The 23,058-nt window shown below is 44.2% G+C and overlaps 1 protein-coding gene across 9 annotated transcripts in view; it reads left to right on the top strand.

Annotated features, from left to right (window-relative positions):
- The window catches only part of FIRRM (FIGNL1 interacting regulator of recombination and mitosis), a 46,117-nt gene that overhangs the window by 1,962 nt on the left and 21,097 nt on the right, over positions 1 to 23,058 (top strand). For 3 of the 9 annotated variants that reach the window (XR_010729331.1, XM_066261066.1, XM_066261065.1), the window contains exons 2-9: positions 2,896 to 2,935; positions 4,129 to 4,217; positions 5,586 to 5,690; positions 6,472 to 6,612; positions 7,324 to 7,489; positions 8,914 to 8,998; positions 11,673 to 11,811; positions 16,114 to 16,194. Coding sequence is in view for 6 of the 9 variants with exons in the window: in XM_066261066.1 (XP_066117163.1) it covers positions 2,896 to 2,935; positions 4,129 to 4,217; positions 5,586 to 5,690; positions 6,472 to 6,612; positions 7,324 to 7,489; positions 8,914 to 8,998; positions 11,673 to 11,811; positions 16,114 to 16,194 (846 nt within the window). In the remaining 3 variants the exon portion in view is untranslated. Of the gene's footprint in view, positions 1 to 2,895; positions 2,936 to 4,128; positions 4,218 to 4,548; positions 4,631 to 5,585; positions 5,691 to 6,471; positions 6,613 to 7,323; positions 7,490 to 8,913; positions 8,999 to 11,672; positions 11,812 to 16,113; positions 16,195 to 23,058 lie in introns of those variants that run through there. The other 6 variants (XR_010729332.1, XM_066261068.1, XM_066261070.1 and 3 more) reach the window with 5 other exon arrangements.

The raw sequence follows: 23,058 nt of genomic DNA, 5'->3' as shown, positions 1-23,058 counted from the left end.
ACACGGGAGTCTCTCTGTCTGCCTCCCGGCTTCTAACTTCGGAAAAATACAAATAAATAAAGGACCCAAACCTGCTCTACCCGCAGTTTTCTTCACTGAAATACAGCAGTTTGTCAAATAGCATAATTTCATTCAGAGTCATTTCATTATAAAATAGGAATTTTAACTCTTGTTTATGTCAATTAGCCCAGTGTTTTCCACTGCCCATTTGACAGGAATCTTGTGCATGGGAAACAGCTATCCTTCTCAAACACATTTACAGGTCCCTAACATGTATGTATCAGGCAGGGAGGTAGGCTTTGGAGTCACAAAGATAAGGAACATGGTATCTCTTCCCCTCAAATTTATAGTGGGACTTCAATAATTGAAAGTCAGCATTCCCACCTGGTTTGCATCTCACACTTAACATTCAAAAGAACCCAAGCCCTGGCTGGTTGGCTCAGCGGTTGAGTCCATGAAAGTGTTAACCACCCGGATGCTGTATGAAGATTATAGATCCCGTGATCTTAGTCGAATTCGCTTATGCACAGGATGATTTCCTTAGTGGTCCCTGAAATAATTCTCCTGCTTTCACCAATCCTGAGGTGTAAAAAGGTTGAGCCCTACTGAATTAGCCTGTGGAAAAATTGGTTTTGTTACACATCGTGTTACTTTAAGTCACAGAGTATCACCATGTTAAGTGAGGACTTAACTGTAAATGGTTTCAGAGCCCTTGAATCCCCACATTCAGTTAGCAAGTTCTGTTGTCTCCGATGTCGCTGTGTCTGGAATCCACCCACTTTCTTCCATCCCCAGTTTCTGCCCCTTTATCCCAAACCCCCGTCACCTCTCATCGGGACTACGAATTGCTTCCTCACGGCCTCTTACAGTCCATTCTCCAAAAATAGTCCAGAGTGAAAGATCGTCATTTTCTTTTTAAGCCACCCTGTGCCCAACTGTCTTCTTCACAAATTAGAAATAAAATCCAGCTTATGTTCGAGGCCCAAAGCTTGCTGTCTTCTCCTGTCTCGGGCGTTACCTTCCATCCATGAGTGCGTGAGGCTCACCTGTCTGGAGGTCTTCGTGTTGGCTGACCCCTCAGCCTCGTCTGTTCTCCCAGCCTTGTGCACAGCTCATCGTTCAGGTCCTGGCCCCCTTCAGAGCCCTCACTTTTAGATAGTTCCCCCAAACCCAGTCTGCGACACTTTTATTGCTTGGTCCTGTTCAGTTTTCTGAAGACTACTTTATCATTAATAGAAATCACCTTGTTTTGTTCCTTTTTCACTTCCCTCGACACTGAAGTCCATAAAAGCAGGAGTTGTGTTTTCATGGTGTTATCCCAGCACCTTGAGCAGTGCCTGGCACACATTGAATAAAGGGCTAAAAATACTGTTTTCTACAGACCTGTAAGTCCCATTAGTTGATATTCTTTTCAACACGATTTTCAACAAATTTAAGTTAGCAGTAAATCCACAGTTCCATCCATGGAACATAATTATTTTCATGTTTTGTATTTGATACAGTATTTTCCAGTCTTGTATATCTTCATAGTCATAATGTATGTTTAATTTTTGAAGAGGTTACAATTTTTTTTGCGACCTTTGCTGAAATTTATCCATAAGGCAAATTCTACCCTACCCGACTCCATTAAGTTGATGACTATACCTCATTTTGAATGCTGCTGCAAAAAATATATATGCAACCTTAGGATTTCAGAAGAAACATTTTATTAGTGTGATGAGGTTATGGAATATTGATTTTTCTTGTTGACATATTCTTTAATGACATTGTTTTTACAACATAACATTTCTAACAATTCTTGATAGTATATAAGTATATACAGTGTGTCCATAAGTCATGGTGCACTTTTGACCAGTCACAAGAAAGCAACAAAAGACATTAGAAATGTGAAATCTGCACCAAATTAAAGGAAAACTCTCCCAGTTTCATACCTATTCAGTGCAGTTCAATGTGGGCTCACACACAGATTGTTTAGGGCTATCCCATGTAGCCTCTACAGACTCGTCATTGACTGATGATGGCCTACCAGAACGGGGTTTCTCCACCAAACTGCCAGTTTCCTTCAACTGCTTATCCCACCGAGTAATGTTATTCCTATGTGGTGGCGCTTTGTTATAAACGCGCCAATATTCACGTTGCACTTTGGTCACGGATTCGAATTTAGCGAGCCACAGAACACACTGAACTTTCCTCTACCATCCACATCTCAACTGGCATGGCCGTGGGCTGCTCCGCTGTATACACAGTGTTATGTCATCATCTGCGCATGTGCACATGCTGCCACATCATCCTACAGAAACTGGGAGGGTTTTCCTTTTATTTGGTGCAGATTTCACATTTCTATCGTCTTTTGTTGCTTTCCTGTGACCGGTCAAAAGTGCACCATGACTTTACGGACACATTGTACTTTATAAAGTCAATGCTGTTAGGATAATTTACCGTGACATTTTGTACGTTCCTATTGCTACTTGCAGAAGAGTTTCAGTCTGGTAAGGCTGGTGAGAGAGATATGCAAAAGATAGAGAGTGGTGAGTGACTTAAGATTGGTACAGAAAATGCCATAGACATGCTGATGAGGGAGGACTTGCTTTCTCTCATTGGAGACCAGAAACCTGTGGTTTACTGTTTGTCATTCGTCCAAAATATTTTACAGCTACATACAGCTTGAAAAGGCAAGAGTATCCCTGAGCAATTTTGAAAATAATTTGTGTAAATTTTTTTCGAAATATTACTTGTTTATCTAATAAGCATTAACTTTTTAAAAGTAAAATTATTACAGTAATTTGTCTAATTTCAATCTCTTACGGGTCATTGCTGAAACTTCAAGAACAGTGCTTTTAAATTTATTCTCAGATGTGAGCATCCTATTATTGTGATCTTCCTTAATTATTTTACTCCATGTATCAACAGTCTGACAGTTGGATTGAACATATTCGTAAGTAAAACTATCCTTTTAAAAATTTATTGTATTGACTTGGTTTCAAGTGAAAACTATCTTGATAGTGTGATTCATTGTGATGTCATTAAAATCTGAGTCATACTTATGGCGATACAGTTTTGTATCTTCTCCAGATTAAATCTTTTCCTATTGTAGTGTTATTTATAGCCTCTGCAATGTTTAGTTACTTAAATTTCCGAATTCCTTCTGATTACAGTATGTAAAGTTTAAAATTCCATTTTCAGTAGATAGCACGTGTGTTTTGTTTAATAACGTGTAAGCACCGTGTAAACCTTGTGTTAGTTGTTAAGCCGTGGTTAGACCTCTAGGAAACACAGTTTGCAGTCTGTTGCTTTCAACTTCCAGTGTGTTAGCAGCACTTAGAAAGGAGTTTCTAGGGTACAGGAAACTGATTATTCAGGTGATGGCACATTTGTCAGTGGGAAGAGTTGGCTTTCTCATCCCAGTCCATCTCCATCGCTCCTGCTTGATGCAATTTCCGTCTTTTCCAGGAGAGAAGGTGGAGGGTGAAGACTGGACTTCGGGTTTACATTTGCTTTGAGTCAGCTGTTCCTGGTTACATCTCACTTGGCTGCGGGATATTTGTTTATAACTTTGAATCTCTGTTGCCTGCTGGGGTCTAATTCTTTTAAGTAACAATTGTTTTTATCCTAAGTACAAATTACACATTTATTTTAGAAAATTTGAAACATGCAGTAAAACAGGACTAAGAAACATTTATGGGCCTGAAAGGGTGAAGATTTGAATGGAGAACATTCTCATCTCATTTCTGTGTATTCCTGCCAGACTCTAGTCTTTGCACGCAATGTTTATGTGGGTTAAAATTGGTGTACTCTGTTGGGGCCTTTTTAACTTTAAAGTATGTACTGTAAACATTTTTTCGTGGTCTTAACTACTCTATAAGAATCATTGAACTGATCACAGATCCTCCTTAGTAAAGGTACCCACATGCATTTACTGGTCCTCAACTTCTGGACTAAGGTATCCCCCCCCTTTTTTGCTGTTTATGTGAGTTACTTTATTTCTCTACAAAGATTATGGTGTTTGAAACTGTACAGTGCTTTCTGTTGCTTGTGCTTACATGTTCTCACATTCGGAAAGAGCAGTGACCTTTGTTGGCTGACATGATTTCATATCTCTACAAAATGTGTTACTGTTTTGCTTTATAGAAATTCTGAAAATTATTGTAGAAATGTTTTTACCTCACATGAACCACCTGACATTGGAACAGACTTTCTTTTCACAAGTGCTGCCAAAGGTATAGTAATTATTTTCTTAATATACAAGTTACGAAGGCATTAAAATCTAACCTCTGTTTTAGATCATTCTTAATTGTGGCTTTTTTTTTATCAAACATATTTGTCCTACAGAAAAAGTAGAAAATAGATCTCATGTAAGAATATGGTGGTATTAGAGCAATGAGGTGATTAAAAACTATTTTCAGATAGTATGGATCCTTTACTAATTGAATTTCCATTATTTGTAGTTAATTTTAAATGCTCTTGTATTTTAAAGCTGTTAAATGAAAATTTGGGATGGGTGATAGAGTTAGCAAGTCCCTTTGTTGTGTCTTCTCTGTAGAGCTTATTAATAACTGTTGAATAGAATTGTCTGGAGAAGGGACCCAAGATTCACTAAAGGAGTCCTAGGATGAAGAAGGCTGGAATATTGGTAAAATCCAATAACTAACATTTACAGACTACATTATTACTTTCTAGACATGAAATACTTTTTCTCTGAAAAGCAGTCATTTCTTTTCTTTTAACTGAGAGAAGGAAAGGTACCTTTGTGCCGAAATGAAGCATGTATTTATGGTAACCTACACTCTGGAATGGATTTCTTCTGAGCTTGGCTTTGACTCAGATGATCACAGAATTCCTTTTACTCTTGTTCACTTGATTCTTCTCCATCTGAAAAGCTCCTTAGACTTGGTCCTTGACCAGCAGGAGGAGGCCCAGCGCTGTGTGGAGGGAAACGGTGCTGAGCACCAGCAGGCCCGTGGGAAAGAGCATCCTCCCTACGCACTGCGTGTTGTTGCCTCTGTGCTGATCCTGCAGTGTGTAGGCCGTTCAGACTGTTCAGGAAGGTCCTAGGTTTAGGATCTTAAGGTGGCTGACTTTTCATAGACAGAAACTTAGTTCTGAGGTCACATACTGTGCCTCTTGCCCAGGAATTGTATTTGGAGGTGGAGGAAAAGGGGAACTGGTTAGAAATACAAGTGAACAGGAGCTTCAGCACAAATGCTTTACCACGTCCAGAATTACCCTAGTCCACGCCCGTGTGAATGCTGATTGGTTAAGACCGTTATCTTTTATTATGTAGAGTGGCGCTTGCATTTGTTAGTTCACCAAAAAATGAATCTTGAATAATTTTTTAATTGTTGTTACTAGATTCAAATCACAGAAATGGAAAATGACGATTTCTGTCTGAGGTCTTTTTTTTTTTAAAGAGATTGTATAGTAGAATTACTATGTATGTTTTAAACTTCTGTAGGTGCAGTTGTTAAACTAGACAATATCCCAAGGGTGTTACTGATGGCAAAATAAAAATTGTCTGATTTTTTAAACGATGTCTTTCCTTTTCTAGTGATTTCTATTCCTGTTTATAACCTGCTTTGCTTTTACAGGCTGTGAAATTATTTGATGACATGATGTGTGAGTTAACCAGTCAAGCTAGAGAACTATCAAGCCAAAACTTGGAAATCCAGACCAGTCTCAGGAATATTTTACAAGTAAGTCGAACATAGTAGAAAAGGAGGGATGGAGGGAACTTAAGAGTGTGAGAATCTTTGTGATGTTAATTGGGCTTGTGTTGTTTATGTCAGTGGTCCCCAACCTCCAGGCCAAGGACTGGTACTGGTCCGTGGGCCATTTGGTACCAGTTCACAGAGAAAGAATAAATAATTACATTATTTCCATTTTATTTATATTTAAGTCTGAACGATGTTTTATTTTTTAAAAATTACCAGATTCCCTCTGTTACATCCATCTAAGACTCACTCTTGACGCTTGTCTCAGTCACGTGATACATTTTTCCGTCCCACCCTAAAGGCCGGTCCGTGAAAATATTTTCTGACATTAAACTGGTCCATGGCCCAAAAAAGGTTGGGGACCACTGGTTTATGTGATGGCCCCATGCTGGAATTATGTTTATGGAATTGAAGGTACTCCAGAAACGTTGATTTTGCATTGTTTGTAGAATTTCATGCTGAGTAAACTTCTAAAATCTTAAAGGAAGGTGAGTAGTGGAGCTAGCTCGCCCTCCCTGTAATTTCAAAGCACGTGGGCAGAATGCCTGCCATGGTCTTCGATTGTGGGTTAGGATTCCAACTCTTTGTTTTAACCAAATGGCTAGCTAGTTGTCCCAATATGTGTAGTTCTGAGAGACTGAAATTCTGTGCACGGAGGGGCAGAGTGTCCATCTTGTTCACTGCTCTGCCCTAGCACCCAGTCTGACACTTTGTGGGTCACAAAGGAATATAGTCTGAATGAAGCGTCTTCCCTTATTTTCAGACCATGGTGCAGGTATTGGGAGCTCTTACAGGGTGCGTTCAGCACGTCTGTGCCACACAAGAGTCCATCGTTCTAGAAAACATTCCGAGCCTCCCCTCCTCGGTCCTGCACGTCGTCAGAAGTACCTTTGTGCACTGTAAGGTGAGCAGTGCGTCCGGCACACGTTACATGGCCTGGGATCTGCGGGCAGAGGGGCTGAGTCAAACAGCATTGGTACATAAATAACAGTTTACATTTTAGCCCTTGTTATTGGAATAGACTTTGCCATAGAACCAAAAGCACATATGTATGTATTTTATAATAAGGAGTTATAAGGAAGTGATAAAAAGTAGACTTTTGCCTTTTGTTTGTTTTCTCCTGTTTCCTTTAGAAGTGATAGAATTTGTGTGAAATAATTCTCTCGACCATGATGCCAGGAAGCAGACGAATCCCTTAATGGTTAGGTGTCTGTGAGGGACATGAACCCTGAGCAGCTGTAGAGCACAGAGCTGGCCCGGGACTTGCGGGTCACAGGCAGTTTGACACGGCTGTGTCCTGGGTGAATGGAAGTCATCAGTTAATTAAACCTTCTCCTTGGTGGTCGGCTGCTACATTGTCACACACCTGACTGTTACTTCTCTCCCTTAGTTCTTGCAGGGGCTTGGAAGTTAAATCACTTAATACATGCTTTCACATTTGAAAGACACTATATAATGGACGTTCACTAAACATTTGTTTGATGACTGAATATGTGATTCAGTGCACACATTAAGTTTGTGATTTCTGATAGTATGAGTGAAGGTAAATTGGGCTTTTGAGCTTTTTATGATTTGCTTTCTCTCTCTTTTTTTTTTTTTTTTTTTTTTTTACCAGAATAGTGAGTCTGTTTACTCTGGGCGCCTGCACCTTGTGTCAGACCTTCTCCAGGCTCTTTTCAAGGAGGCCTATTCCCTGCAGAAGCAGCTGATGGAGCTGCTGGATATGGTGTGCGTGGACCCCGTGGTTGTGGAGGACGATGGCGTTTTAAATATGGTGATCGGTGAGCAAAGAAACTTAGTATTTGCTGTGCACTGACTATAAATCATGTGTCAGTTAAATTATTGAACCTCATTGTTTTTAATGATTCATAATACTTTATGTGTAAAAAAAAAATGAATCCTGCCAGGTAAATCTTTTTAATTTTAGAATTAAAAATTGATATCTGATGCCTTACCATTAGATTTATATATTCAGTTAATGGTGATAGTAAGTCATTTCTTCACAATGATACAACTTGAAAGCCTCTGAAGTGGTTCAGATTCAGACGGTAGCTTGAAGAGTTTTTAAACTGTATCTCATGGTACTAAATGCCGTTCGCATTCCTTCTCAGAACACGTAGTTACATAGGTAGTTACACACACGTATGTCATGTGTGTCACCACATTTATAAATGATACATAAAATAACTCCCATTCTACATGTGATAGACTTTGTTACATTCTATTTAACTTTTAAAGAATTGACTTCACTCACTAATGGCTTGTGACCCGGAACTTGGAAAGCAGGACTCTGACGAGTGAGGCCAAGATTGCGCTCGGCACTTCTGTGTAAAGAGAGAAAATTCGTTTTGTGTGGCGCGTTAGGTACCTTTATTTTGTAACAAACCACCCGAAAGTTTACTGGATTAAAACCACCACTGTCTGTTTATTCAGGACTCTGGGCACCAGCAGTTCCACTGGGCTCAGCGGAGCAGTGCTCTCTCCCATGTGACAGGTGTGGCTCACTCCTGTGTGTGGTCTTGGTCTTGCTCACATCTGGCTGTGACAGAGGCTGAAGTTCTGAGCCAGCTGTGTGTAGTGTGTCATGCAGCATGCTAGCCCACTCTGTCACCTGTGTGACCTCAGGTTTCTCAGAGCAGCAAGGGAGGGCAAGCCCCGGCCCACAAGCACTTTTGAAGTCTCTGCTCGCCGTGGGTTATTGTCCTGTTGGCCAAAGCAAATCGTATGGCTGAACCCAGAGTCTGTGGAAAGCAACTGCCCAAGCGTGTGGACCCAGACAGGGAGGTTATTGTGGCCACATTTTTAAATAACCTGCCAGAGGCAGGGTAGAAGACTTCCATGAGAACTGTGCAAATTAGTAGTAATTCTCCCGTTAGATTTCTTTTTCTTAAGGTTCATTTTGTCATTTCAGAGTAGAATATTCTATATATATAACACATTTCAATTCTGAGAGGGTCCCACTTTATTCTATAAAACATTTTAGTTTTTTTAGGTCATAGGGTAGGTATAAGTTAATTTTCCATAAAATTTTAAGGTTTTAATAAAAACCTTAAAAGTGTGACTTATTTTCAATAACTTTTGGCACAATTTTTGCAAACTGAATTACCCATTTTAACAAATGTCAAATTGTTCAATAGACACTTTTAAATATAGGCAAAACTCATGACATTGGAATGTTTTAAGTGTTCTGTTATTTTCTTTGCAGTGATTCATTCATTGTTGGATATGTGCTCTGTGATTTCCAGCATGGACCATGCATTTCATGCCAACACTTGGAAATTTATAATTAAGTAAGTTTTTTTGTTTTTATTTGTGGTAATATTTTTATATCTCAACTCTTTTTATTTTTCTTTTAGTTTATTTTTAAGTGAGAGGAGGAGAGATAGACTCCTGCATGCACCCCGACCAGGATCCAGCCTGCGTCCCATCTGGGGCTGATGCTTGTGCCAACCGAAGTATCCTCAGTGCCCATGGCCAACAGTCAGACCAACTAAGCCACTGGCTGCAGGAGGAGAAGAGGGACAGAAGGGGGAGAGAAACAGGTTGTTGCTTCTCTTTTGTGCCCTGACTGGGAATTGAACCCAGGATGTCCATATGCTGGGTCGATGCTCTATCCACTGAGCAAACCAGCCAGGGCCTGTTTTAATTTTTTTTTTTTATTTGTTGATTTTAGCCAGAGAGGAAGGGGGGGAGAGAGGGAAACAGGAACATCAGTCTGTTCCTGTGTATGCCCTGACCAGGAATTGAACCGGCACCCTCCGCTTTGGGTCGATGCTCCAACCAACAGGGCTATCCCACCAGGGCTCTCTTTTTATTTTTTTAAAAATTTTTCCATTGATTTGAGGGCGAGGGAGAGAGAAGCATCAACTTACTGTTCCACTGAGTTCCATTTAATTGTGCACTCATTGGTTGCTTCTCATATGTGCCCTGGCCGGGATTGAACCCATGACCTCAGCACACAGGGACAATGCCCTATGCATGGAGCCACCCAGCCAGGGCCTCCATATCTCAAATCTTAATTGTTCATCTTAGGTAGTATTTAACACATTTGCTGTAGGTGTATATAGTGATCGCTGACCCTGCTGTCTGATAGTCCATGTAATCCTATGCGGAGCTCCCGAACCAAATTGGACTTCACTTTGCTTCCTCTGAAGTTGAAAAGGAAAAGTTTTTGCTCATTAGCTAGGGATTCTGAAATAAGTTCTGTGGCCAGACTGAACTTGAACCACTTGCTTGCTACTGCTGTTGTTTAATAGACTACACGTGTCCTATCTCCAGGCTTAGATAAATTATAATTATAATTCTAGCTGAATATAACCCCCTCATTATAAGCTTTTGGGTTGGTCAACTTTAATTCCATTTGTAAAGTAATTGTACCTGGAGCACTAGGTAGGGCCGCCGGGGAGGGCGCCATGGCGGTCCTCAGTCTCAGTGTGGGAGCGGAGCGGCTATGGCGCAGGCATGGGGCGTGGGGCGAGCTGCTCCCCCACACCCGGACGCAGCATGTCAGCCGGTGAGGGCATGCAGGTCTTGGGCTGTCACCACCAGGTCATTCAGTCGGCAGCAGCTGACAGAAGTGGTCGGAAGTGTCCGCTCAGGGCTATGCTGCTTGAGTCTGTGCTGAAATAACTTTCCCTGAACGAACCTTTGGGCAACATCGTTAATGTCTCTGAGCCTTCATTTGCTCATCTGGAAATAGGAGTAGTGACAGTGGCCCTGTTTTGGGGGGTTATCGTGAGAGTTCAGTTTATCAGGGTGAAATGAATAGAATGGTGCATGTCACAGTACGTGCTCGATGCGTTAGCTGAGTCTCCATCACCACCACCATCACCCTTAACCGCTTACCATTGACTCTCTACCAGCATTCAGACTGATCTTTTAAAAATGTAATCTGCTCCTGTCAATCAATGGCCTAATATCCACCCCATTTTACTAAGACCTGATCCTCGCTGGGCTCTGCTCTCCACAGCAACCGTCCCGCTGTGCTTGCCCACTTTTTGTTCCTCACACGTGCTGAGCTCTCCTATCTCCGGGCCTGGTCAGGGCTCTCCCTCTGCTGGGGCACCCTTCTCCGTCCCTCCCCTCTGCCGGGGCGCCCCGCTCCGTCCCTCCCCTCTGCCGGGGCGCCCCTCTCCGTCCCTCCCCCCTCCCGGGGCACCCCTCTCCGTCCCTCCCCCCTGCCGGGGTGCCCCTCTCCGTCCCTCCCCCCTGCCGGGGCGCCCCTCTCCATCCCTCCCCCCTGCCGGGGCGCCCCTCTCCGTCCCTCCCCCCTGCCGGGGCGCCCCTCTCCGTCCCTCCCCCCTGCCGGGGTGCCCCTCTCCATCCCTCCCCCCTGCCGGGGCGCCCCTCTCCATCCCTCCCCCCTGCCGGGGCGCCCCTCTCTGTCCCTCCACTCTGCTGGGGTGCTCCTCTCCGTCCCTCCTCAGCGCCCCTCTCCACCCCTCCCCTCTGCCGGGTTGCCCCTCCATCCTTCCCTTCTGCCTCTCTGTCCCCTATACCCTGAGCCCCTGCTTCCCTTCCAGTTCTCAGCCCACGTGCCCCATCCCCGTGCTGGTGTTCTTTGCCTCCCTGCCCTGAGAGTGAGTGAGATGAGATCTCTGGTAGCACGCCGGCCTCTCCTGTCTTCGCCTTGTCCCAGCCAGAGTTAGGTCATTGCTAATGGTGTCGCCCGTGCCGGCCACGCTGTCTGTGCGCAGGGCGGAGGCATGCTTTTATTCAGCTCTGTCCCCAGAGCCTAGCCCAGTGACCAGCACACAGTGAGCCTTCAGTTAATATTTTACAAGGACAGATAAAAAAACAGGAACTTAAACCAGTGTAGCTGCTCCATAGGTCAAGTCGGCATGCCCTAACTATATCATGTCTCATACGTGTGCACTGTGGTTTTTCACGTGTTCCTTCATCCTGTCTTACGGTCCTGAGTTCCCTGACATGTCGCTTGTGGTGACTGCTCTTTTATTCATTCAGGCAGAGCGTGAAGCACCAGGCTGTTGTGAAGAGTCGGCTGAAGCACAAAGAGATCGTCGCCAGCTTGTGTGAGGACCTCCTGGGCTCCTTCCAGTCCTGTCTGCAGCTGGCCGAGCAGGTGGCCCAGTCCGGGGCGCAGGTGTGTGTGCTCCCGCCGCCCCTGACAGCGCCTCCTTCCTTCGCTGCTGCTGGGTGCCTTTGACTGTGGATCGCTTCACTTCGGAGGGTTTTAGTTTGTGTGTGCACGGGTGTGTGTGTGCACGGGTGTGTGCGTGCGTGCACATGCACACTTGTGTTTCAGTCTGTGAGACAGTTATAGCCCGTACTTACTTTTCACCCACACGTCACGTTAGATTGCTGTCTGCTCTCATCCCCTTTAGGGTCTGCCTGTCAGTCCTTTTCACATACTGACTGGTCGGTCAAGGCAGTCTCCTCACCATCCTTCCGTTCTTTTCTGCCCCAGAACAAAGTCTAACGGTGTCTTGCTGATAGAGCCACACCAGCCCTCTCTTCCCCGGTGCCGTGTAGCCCGCTGGGACCCAGGGTGCACCTCTGCATGTATGTCTTCTAAAATCACACGTACTAGCGTTTATTTTGATTTCAGAAAGTTGTAGTGTTGAATTGGCATCCCAGTTGTGAGCCATTGTATGCTAAAATTTTATTTCTAATACGTTACTGGGAAGTGTAGTTCGTTTTCCTATGATAGTGTTATACATAGTGCCCTCTGTTCTCAGATTAGCCCTTTAAATTTTACTTAACTCATAAAGTCCTAAATTATAGGATTAATGGTACCCAGGACCTAACTGCTGTATGTTACAATGGGAAAACGAATTAAATAGTTTCCCAGAGGAGCAGTAACACACCCCCGCTGTGGACTGGCGGCTCTCAGAGGGAAGGTTTCTGTACCTGTACTTGTCCCTGCCCGGCCTCTGTAGAGGAGGAGGTGTGAGGACTCACCCAGTTCTTGAGCACGGGCAGCCCCGTCGGGCGGGGTGATCTGGGAGGACAGGGTGGCGGAGGGTGGCCGTGTGGCAGGGAGTCCTGGGGTTGTAAGGGGGGAGGAGTAGTCTAGGAAGGGGCTGACCTTTTCCCTCTTCTTTTCCTCTTATCTCCCCTCCCCTTACATCCCCTCTTTCTCTTCCCTTTTACCTAATTTTTTTGTCCCTACTTCCTTTGTGTACACATCCTGGTGTCCCTGACCTTGCTGAAAGGAGAGGTACTGGTTGGGTGTCCCCTGTCACAATGGGACGGCCGTTCCTCCTCCCACTATATCCCGGGCATCTCCTCCCGTCCCCAGTTCTTTCCTGCTCACCTGCCACCGCCGCACCCAGCTAGGGAGTCCTCAGTGAGTGAGAGGGGACGGGCTCCTGGACACGCCCCAGGGGGGTCTGCAGGGGACAAGGACAGAAGTCCAGAGGGTGCCTGGCCAGGCCGGCTGTCTGTCCTGAAGTCTGCGAGTGCAGCTCCTATCAGCTGTTTGCAGGGGAAACCAGAGAATATAAACTGTAAATTCTCCTAACTTCCATGCAGATCTGCATGTGTTTCCTTATTTGTGAGTGTTTGGGACTGATAACTTGGGCCGTATCTACTCTGCTTTGACTAAATGGAGCTTTGCCTTGGTCTGTAGTCACCATTCTTTTCTTTAAATTCTCATCGGCAGTGCCCTCTGCTGTTCACTGTTGGTATTTATTGAGGAATCACCCTACAGGGGGTCCTCGGGTTATGACAGTTTTGTTCCTACAACAGTGACATAATCCAAATTTTGGTGTGAATCGAAACACACCCTAGCCTAAGTCACTTACCTATCCTAACTGGTATATGCTGCTGATTCTGGTCTTCCAGTCACAAAACTAGCAAGCTTTCCATCTCATTGTGCCTCTTTGCTGTTTAGTAACCACAGTCAATTTCATAGGGGCTGACCCCTTTACGTGCTCTAGGACATGGTCTTTATCCTGGTTAATTGTTGCTGCAGCAGAGAGGCTGGGGCCTATCACATGGCTGGTGTTCCTCACTGATTCTCCTTTTTCTGATCTCTTTACAGCGTCTAATTTCACTTTCCTCTTGCCTAAGTGTCAGACTCTAACCTTACAGTAACCTCAGTCTGAGCCACATTGCAGCTCCACAGAGAGGTTAAATGACGTCTCCACCAGCACGTGCTAGTTGTGGAAGGCCAGGATTTCAGTCCAGGCAGGATGACTCCTCTGCACATAAACACACACACACACACACACACACACACACACACACGCGGCATTGCCCACCATTTTATCAGTAACACACTCAAAAAATTCTCACCCATTACACAGATACCCAGCAGGGAAAGTGGAATCCTACCTTCCTCTGCTAGAGGTTTTGGTTTGTTTTCGAGGGATTAGGAATTATTAACATACATTTTAAATAATAATAGGATTATTTTATGTATATATTGTTTTGCAACTTGATCTTTTACTTTATCTTAGTGCTTACTGTGCTGTGAAGGTGCTGTCTACCTGATTCTTTTTAACAACTTTGTGCTGTTACAGTTTATGAATGTACCTTGAATTTATTTAATCAGTCTTCAATTGAGGGATACTTGGTTCATATTAATTTTTATTAGATAATAAATGTTGCATTGCATGCCTGTGCAGTATTCCTGTAGGATATAGTTCCAGAGAGCAGCTGCTTCTGGGTCGAGGGATTTTAATGCTGTAACTCTTAATAATAATGCAAAGACTGTAATATTTTATGCTCCTGCCAATGGTGAAAGCAGTATCACCTACCTCCTCATCAACCCTGGGAATTGTCAGTCTTTTTAATATGCTAATGAAATAACCTTCTCTCTCCCCTCAGAATACTTGATTAGATTGTAATTTGGGCTTTTTCAATATTAGTTTTTCAGCAATTTGTATTTTCTGTGAACTGCCTTCTTATGTCTTATCTCTTCTATATATCTTTTTTTTTTTTTGTATTTTTTCTGAAGCTGGAAACGGGGAGAGACAGACAGACTCCCGCATGCGCCTGACCAGGATCCACCCGGCACGCCCACCAGGGGTTGACGCTCTGCCCACCAGGGGGCGATGCTTTGCCCCTTCGGGGCGTCGCTCTGTTGAGACCAGAGCCACTCTAGGGCCTGGGGCAGAGGCCAAGGAGCCATCCCCAGCACCTGGGCCATCTTTGCTCCAATGGAGCCTCGGCTGTGGGAGGGGAAGAGATAGAGAGGAAGGAGAGGGGGAGGGGTGGAGAAGCAGATGGGCGCTTCTCCTGTGTGCCCTGGCCGGGAATCAAACCCGGGACTTCTGCACGCCAGGCCAACGCTCTACCACTGAGCCAACCGGCCAGGGCCTATATATCATTTTTTATTGGTTTGTAAGACCCTTTCTTTTGAGCGCCTATTCACCGCGTATCACAGAGAATAGCAGGCATTTCAGTTTTTCCCACTTTCAGGTCAGCCCAGAAGGGCCACCTCTTCTGCTGTTCTAGATCAGTGGTAGTCAACCTGGTCCCTACCGCCCACTAGTGAGTGTTCCAGCTTTCATGGTGGGCAGTAGCAGAGCAACCAAAGTATAAATAAAAAGATAGATTTAACTATAGTAAGTTGTTTTATAAAGATTTATTCTGCCAAACTTAGCGAAAATTCGACATAAAGTACTTGGTAAGTAATTATTATTATATGCTTTAACTTGCTGTAACTCTGCTTTATAAATTTTATAAAGTAAAGTTACTTTCCTACTTTATAAATCATCATTACTGTGGAACCGGTGGACTGTTAGAAAATTTTACTACTAACAGAAATACAGGCCCTAGCTGGTTGGCTCAGTGGTAGAGCGTCGGCCTGGCGTGCAGGAGTCCTGGGTTCGATTCCCAGCCAGGGCACACAGGAGAAGCACCCATCTGCTTCTCCACCCCTCCCTCTCTCCTTCCTCTCTGTCTCTCTCTTTCCCTCCCACAGCCGAGGCTCCATTGGAGCAAAGATGGCCCAGGCGCTGGGGATGGCTCTGTGGCCTCTGCCTCAGGCGCTAGAATGGCCCTGGTTGCAACAGAGCGACGCCCCAGATGGGCAGAGCATCGCCCCCTAGTGGACGTGCCAGGTGGATCCCAGTTGGGTGCATGTGGGAGTCTGTCTGACTGCCTCCCCGTTTCCAACTTCAGAAAAATAAAAAAATTAAAAAAAAAAAAAGAAATACAAAAGTGAGCGGTAGGTATATAAAAAGGTTGACTACCCCGTTCTAGATTAAGATTTGTTTTCAGCAGCGTTGAGTTCACGTTTTTGAAGTATCTCTGTTGTTGGTGATGGTGTTTGTTTGTATTGTTCCTAACAACTCAGAGTAGACTTATGTTTTCTTTGAAAATATTTACATTCTGTTTATTAAGAGACCTTTTTAGAAAATATTGTCTCATTTACAAGTTAAGCTAATATCATATTTTCTTCTTATGCTTTCTTATTTCCTATTTTTGGAAACAGGATAATGCTGACTACAGGGTATTTCAGAAAACACTCAAATTGTGTCGTTTCTTTGCCAGCTCTCTTCTGCACTATACTAAGGTGAGGCTTTTTATAATGCATGAATTATAAATTATCATGTTTTAGCACTCCTGCCAAGATTTATCTTTTGAAGTTATTTTGTCAAGAGTATATTTCCTAAATTTTTTTGATTTAGTATTTCTTTTTTTTTTCTATTTTTCTGAAGTTGGAAACGGGGAGGCAGTCAGACAGACTCCCACATGCACCCAACCGGGATCCACCCGGCACGTCCACTAGGGGGCAATGCTCTGCCCATCTTGGGGCGTTGCTCTGTTGCGACCAGAGCCATTCTAGCACCTGAGGCAGAGGCCACAGAGCCATTCTCAGCACCCGGGCCAACTTTGCTCTAATGGAGCCTTGGTTGTGGGAGGGGAAGAGAGAGACAGAGAAGAAGGAGAGGGGGAGGGGTGGAGAAGCAGATGGGCGCTTCTCCTGTATGCCCTGGCTGGGAATTGAACCCGGGACTCCCGCACGCCAGGCCGACGCTCTACCACTGAGCTAACTGGCCAGGGCCTGGTTTAGTGTTTCTAATTGTTAAATATTGAGCAGCTATGATGCTATTTAGGTGGCTACCACATTGCTATTTGTTTAATTACGTGAAAAAATTATTTAATATAAATATAGATATAGTTATTTTTGTAAGCTCAAATCAGTTTTCAGGAGATAATTCAATTGTCTTTAACTACTATATATAAAATTATTTCCACCATATTTCTTAATTAGGTTTTTAAAGTTTTAATGTTCAAATCTTTAAAACTTGGTAATAACCTAAGAGGACCTGCGCGTTTGGGAGTCGTCGGGAGCAAGGTGGTGGTTGCAGGTGTGAGCAGAGAGCAGCAGGCTGTCAGGGCGGGTTATTCATTTGGAGAGATGAGCAGAGGGTGCTCACAGCAGCTAGTGAGAGAACGCCATTAGTGATAGGTATTAGTGGATAGAAAAGAAAACCGTTGTCCACATTAATTTGTTTTTGACCATGTCCTCCCTTCTGAGAAAAAGCTGGGCTGTCAGGTGACTGTTTATTGTGATCACAGTATAGGTTGTGGCCAGCACCTTCACTGCTCAGACTCTGCCCTCTGATTGGCTGTGCTCCCGGAGTCAGTCCCTGGGCAGCGGGCTCACTCTAGCAGGCTGCTCTGACCCTGGGCTTCCTGCAGTGTGCAGGGCGTGTCTTTTAGGGGCAGAGGGAGGTGGTGGGAGGGGCCCCACACCAGTGGGGCTTCAGGGGATGTTACCCATCTAACGTTTGCTTGGGATGTAGGGGGCAAGACTGCCCCTAATCATGCCATTATAAATAATTGATTTAAATTACAGTTGACATACAATGTAATACTAGTTTCCGATATACAGCATTGTGATTAGACATTTACATAGCTTACGGAGTGATCACCCTGTATGTCTGGCTCCCGTCTGATACCACACCTGGTCACTACAGTCTTACTGACTATTCCGTGTGCTGTACTTTACATCCCTGTGACTGCTTTTGTAAGTGCCAGTTTGTGCTTCTTAACCCCTCCCCTTTTTCACCCGTCCTGCCAACCCCTCCCATCAGTCATCCATCCAAGTGTTCTTGGTATCTATGACTTTGTTTCTGTTTTGTATATTCTTTTGCTGTTTAGAGTCCAAATATAAGTGAAATCATATGGTATCTGTCTTTCTCTGTGTGACTCATTTTATTTAGCATAATACCCTCTAAGTCAGTGGTCCCCAACCCCCAGGCCACAGACGGGTACTTGTCCATGGGCCATTTGGTACCGGTCCGCAGAGAAAGAATAAATAACTTACATTATTTCCGTTTTATTTATATTTAAGTCTGAACGATGTTTTATTTTTTAAAAATGACCAGATTCCCTCTGTTACATTCGTCTAAGACTCACTCTTGACACTTGTCTCAGTCATGTGATACATTTATCTGTCCCACTCTAAAGGCCGGTCCGTGAAAATATTTTCTGACATTAAACCAGTCCGTGGCCCAAAAAAGGTTGGGGACCACTGCTCTAAGTCATCCATTCATGTTGTCACAAATGGTAAGATTTCATCCATTTTTGATGCTGAGTAGTAGTCACTGTGTGTATGCACCACCGCTTTTTATGCATTCGTCTATCGGTAACACTTCCACATCTTGGCTGTTGTAAATAATGCTGCAGTGAACACAGGGGTGCATATGTCTTTTCAAATTTATGTTTTGGATTTCTTTGGATAAATACCCTGTTGAAGAACTGTTGGGTCATATGATAGTTCTATTTTTAATTTTTTTTTTCTTTTTACAGAGACAGAGAGTCAGAGAGAGGGATAGACAGGGACAGACAGACAGCAACGGAATGATGAGAAGCATCAATCATTAGTTTTTCGTTGCACATTGTGACACCTTAGTTGTTCATTAATTGCCTTCTCATATGTGCCTTGACTGTGGGCCTTCAGCAGACCAAGTAACCCCTTGCTCGAGCCAGCGACCTGGGGTCCAAGCTGATGAGCTTTGCTCAAACCAGCTGAGCCCGCGCTCAAGCTGGCAACCTCAGGGTCTCGAACCTGGCTCCTCTGCATCCCAGTTTGACGCTCTATCCACTGCGCCACCGCCTGGTCAGGCCTATTTTTAACTTTTTAGGAACCTCCATACTGTTTTTCATAGTTGTTGCATTAGTTTACAATTCCAACAGTGCATGAGGGTTCCCTTTTCTCTACATCCTTGCAAAGTTGTTGATGATAGCCATTCTGACACGTATGAGGTTATATTTCATTGTGGTTTTAATTTGCATTCCTCTGATGATTAGTGATGTTGAGCATCTTTTCATATGTCTGTTGATCATCTGTAGTCCTCTTGGGATTTGAAATATCTGTTCAGGTTCTCTGCCCAGTTTTTAATTGGATTTTTTTTGTTTTGAGTTGTATGAGTTTATACATCTTGGATATTAACTTCGTATTGGCTGTGTCACCATCACTGGCAAACATCCTCTCCTTGTCAGTAGTTCGTCCTTTTGTTTCCTTCGCTCTGCAAAGACTGTCTAGTCCCATTTGTTTATTTTTTCTTATGTTTCCCTTGCCCAAGGAGACATATCCAGTAAAGTATTGCTAAGAATGATGTCGGAGAGTTTAATGCCTGTGTTTGCTGATAGAAGTTTTACCATTTCAGGTCTTACATTTAAGTGTTTAATCATTTTGAGTTTATTTTTGTATATGGCATAAGGAAGTGGTCTGGTTTCATTATTTTGCATGTATCTATGTTTAGTTTTCCCAGTTTTCTTGTTGAAGAGACTTTTTATCCCATTGTATATTGTTGCCTCCTTTGTCATAGTTTAATTGACCATGTGTGCATGGGCTTATTCCTGGGCGCTCTATTCTGTTGCATTGATCTGTTTTGTTTTGTTTTTATTTATTTTTTATTTTATTTTTTTTACAGAGACAGAGAGTCAGAGAGAGGGATAGACTGGGACAGACAGGAACAGAGAGAGATGAGAAGCATCATCAGTTTTTCGTTGTTCATTGTGACACCTTACTTGTTCATTGATTGCTTTCTCATACGTGCCTTGACCATGGGCCTTCAGCAGACCAAGTAACCCCTTGCTCAAACCAGCGACCTTGGGTCCAAGCTGGTGAGCTTTTGCTCAAACCAGATGAGCCCGCACTCAAGCTGGTGACCTCCAGGTCTTGAATCTGGGTCCTTCCACATCCCAGTTCAATGCTGTATCCACTGCGCCACTGCCTGGTCAGGCTTAATCTGTGTTTTTATGCCGGTATCTTGCTGTGTTGATTACTATAACCTTGTAGAATAGTTTGGTATTAACTAGTGTGATGCCTCCAACTTTGTTTTTCTTTCTCAAGGTTGTTTTGGCTATTTGGAGTATTTTGTGGTTGCATATAAATTTAAAGATTATTTGTTCTAGTTCTTTGAAAAAGGCCATTGGTATTTTAACAGGGATTATAGTGGATCTGTAGAGTACTTTGGGAAGTAAGGACATTTTACCAGTGTTAGATTTGCTATTCATGAGCACGGTATGTGCTTCCATTTATTTGTATCTTCATTTTCTTCCTTCAGTGTCTTAATAGTTTTCTGAGTACAGGTCTTTTATCTCCTTAGTTATATTTATTCCTACGTATTTTTTTCTTTGTGATGCGAGTGTAAATGATATTGTTTTCTTAAATTTCCCTTCCTGATAGTTTGTTTTTGGTATATAAAATTGTAACCAATTTCTGAACGTTAATTTTGTATATGCTACTTTAGTGAATTCATTTATTAGCTCCAGTAGTTTTTTGGTGGAATCTTTAGGCTTTTCTCTATGTAGTATCACGTCTTCTGCAAATAATGCCAATTTTGCCTTTTCCTTTATAATTTGAATGACTTTTATGTTTTTCTTATCTGTTTGCTGAGAATTCTAATACTACAGCATAGGGCAAATGTAGGTTTACAGTTGTGAGTATGAATTTATTCTTATATTATTAATTGTTGTTTTGTTTTTCATATGAGCAACTGTAAACATACTTTTGCCCCACCCTGTATGTTGTATAAAAGTGGTGAAAGTGGACATCTTTGTTTTGTTCCTTATCTTAGTCCTCTGTTATTACTATATTACTGTTGATCTCTCCCTTTTTGCCGGTCAGTATTTACTTTATTGAGGTGCTCCTACATTGGGTGCATAAATATTTACAAAAGTTATATCCTCTGTAAATTCTGAAAAGATGATGCTCTAACCAACTGAGCTGCCTGGCCCTCTCTAATGTATTCTCCATTTCTGACTGGTTTTTTTTTATGGTTTCCAGCCCTTGTATAAGTTCTCACTTAGTTCATTGAACATCCTTATAACCAGTGTGTTGAGCTCTGCATCTGGTAGACTTTTTGTCTCCATTTCCTTTGGTTCTTTTCCTGGATTTTGTTCTGTTCTTTCACTGGGGATGTGTGTCTTTGTCTCATTTTGTCTGCCTCCCTGTGTTCGCTTGTATGTAATAGGTAGAACTGCTGTGTCTCCGTCCTAGTAGAGTGGCCCTTATGCAGTAGGTGTCCTGTGGGGTTCAGTGGCTCAGCCTCCTTGGTGCCCTGAGCTGGGTGTTCCGGGGGTGTCCCCAGTGTGGGCTAAGTGCCCTCCTGTTGTAGATGAACCCTGAGTGCTGTGGGCACGTGGGCGAGAGGGCTGCCCTTGGGCGGCCTGGCTGGGAGGGCTGGCGGTCACCGTGGAGGGGAGTGCAGGGGCTGAGCGCAGCCCCACGGACGGGGGCCTTAGCAGGGCTGTTGTGCCAGCGTAGTTTCTCTCCGGTGTGTCATTGGAGCTGATTATGCTCTGGTGAGGTCTGAAGCTGCAAACTTAGGTTGGGTGCCCCTCGTGCTGGGTTTGCAGCTTTTTGGTGGGCACGACAGTGTGAGCTGAGGCCAGCTGCTACTTTTGCGGGTTTATGTCTGATCAGCTGAGGCTCCGTCCCATGCCAGGCCGGCTGCTGTTTGCTGGGCTGGGGCTCTCTGATGTGAGTGACCACGTAAGGTGTTGGGGCGGTGTAGCGGGGGAGGGCACGTCAAGGCTGGCCACTGCTTTGGGGTTTGTGCAATTTGGGGAATGTCTGCAGTGCAAACTGGGGCCAGCGGCTTGTGTGGAGAAGTCCCTGGGGGAGGAGCCCCTGGGCTTGCGGAGTTAGGCAGGGTTTCAGAATCCTTAGGGCTAGGGGAATGGGAACGGAGTTAGCCAGGTTAATGTACAGCAGTAGTCCCCAACCTTTTTTGGGCCATGGACCGATTTAATGTCAGAAAATATTTTCATGTACCGGCCTTTAGGGTGGGACAGATAAATGTATCACATGACCGAGACAAGCGTCAAGAGTGAGTCTTAGACGGATGTAACAGAGGGAATCTGGTCATTTTTTAAAAATAAAACATCGTTCAGACTTAAATATAAATAAAATGGAAATAATGTAAGTTATTTATTCTTTCTCTGTGGACCGGTACCAAATGGCCCACGGACCAGTACTAGTCCGCGGCCCGGGGGTTGGGGACCACTGATATAGAGCACCCAGCTGCTCGATCTGGTGGTGTAGTGGGAGGCTGCACCTGCCAGAGAGCTGGCTGACCTCTGCCCTTGCAGCCCTCACTCTAAAATTAGTCAGTTTAGTTCCACCTTGTGTCCCTGTCACCTCCTGATAGGCTGCCGCCTCTGTCCTGGATTCCAGATCGAGTGGGTCCATGAATGAGTGAGTCCATGTGCCAGCCATTTAAGAGGGATTCCTGGGTGTCCAGCCTCCTCCGTCTCAGGTGCAGTCCCCTCTGGTTTTTATAGCCAGATGCTTGGGGGGCTCTTCTTTCTGCCACTGGTGCCCTGAGGCTGGGAGTTGGGTGTGGAGCCAGGACCCCTGCTCCTCAAGGGGCTCCTTTGCAGCCGAGACACTCTTCCCAACATGTGATGGCCACGTGTGGGTGTGGGCCCCGCTGATCCACCTCTCGGCCCCCTCTCACTCCCCACCCCAATCTGTCATGGCTGCCGAGTCACATCTTGCACTGTGGGCTGGGTCACTAGTCCTTTGGTAGTTCTCAGTGATGGTGTTGCATAATTCAGTCTAATTTTGACGTGTTCACAGGAGGAGGTAGCGTCTACCTACTCTGCCATCAGGGCCTAGTTATGCCATTTTTAATCAAGTGTTTTCTACCAGGGGAATTTTTAAGAATTAATTACCAGCTTTTTTTCTATGTCCTATGACAATAATAATAAAAAAAGCTTCTTTTACTTTGTAGGAGCTGACCTACCGTAATGGGCAGGGCGGTTACAACGCTGCCTTGCTGGTCTCCCATGTCTTGGTCAGCTGCTGGCTCCCTAAGCTTTAGCATCTGTCCTGTGGAATGGGATAACAGCACTCCGTAGGGTTGTTGCAAGTGCCGAAATTAAATAAACTAATGCACCTAGAGCCTCTTGCAGT

The sequence above is a fragment of the Saccopteryx bilineata genome, chromosome 2 (genome assembly GCF_036850765.1).
Source record: "Saccopteryx bilineata isolate mSacBil1 chromosome 2, mSacBil1_pri_phased_curated, whole genome shotgun sequence".
In the NCBI taxonomy this organism is placed as follows: domain Eukaryota; kingdom Metazoa; phylum Chordata; class Mammalia; order Chiroptera; family Emballonuridae; genus Saccopteryx; species Saccopteryx bilineata.
This window is presented reverse-complemented; position numbering and strand designations above follow the sequence as displayed.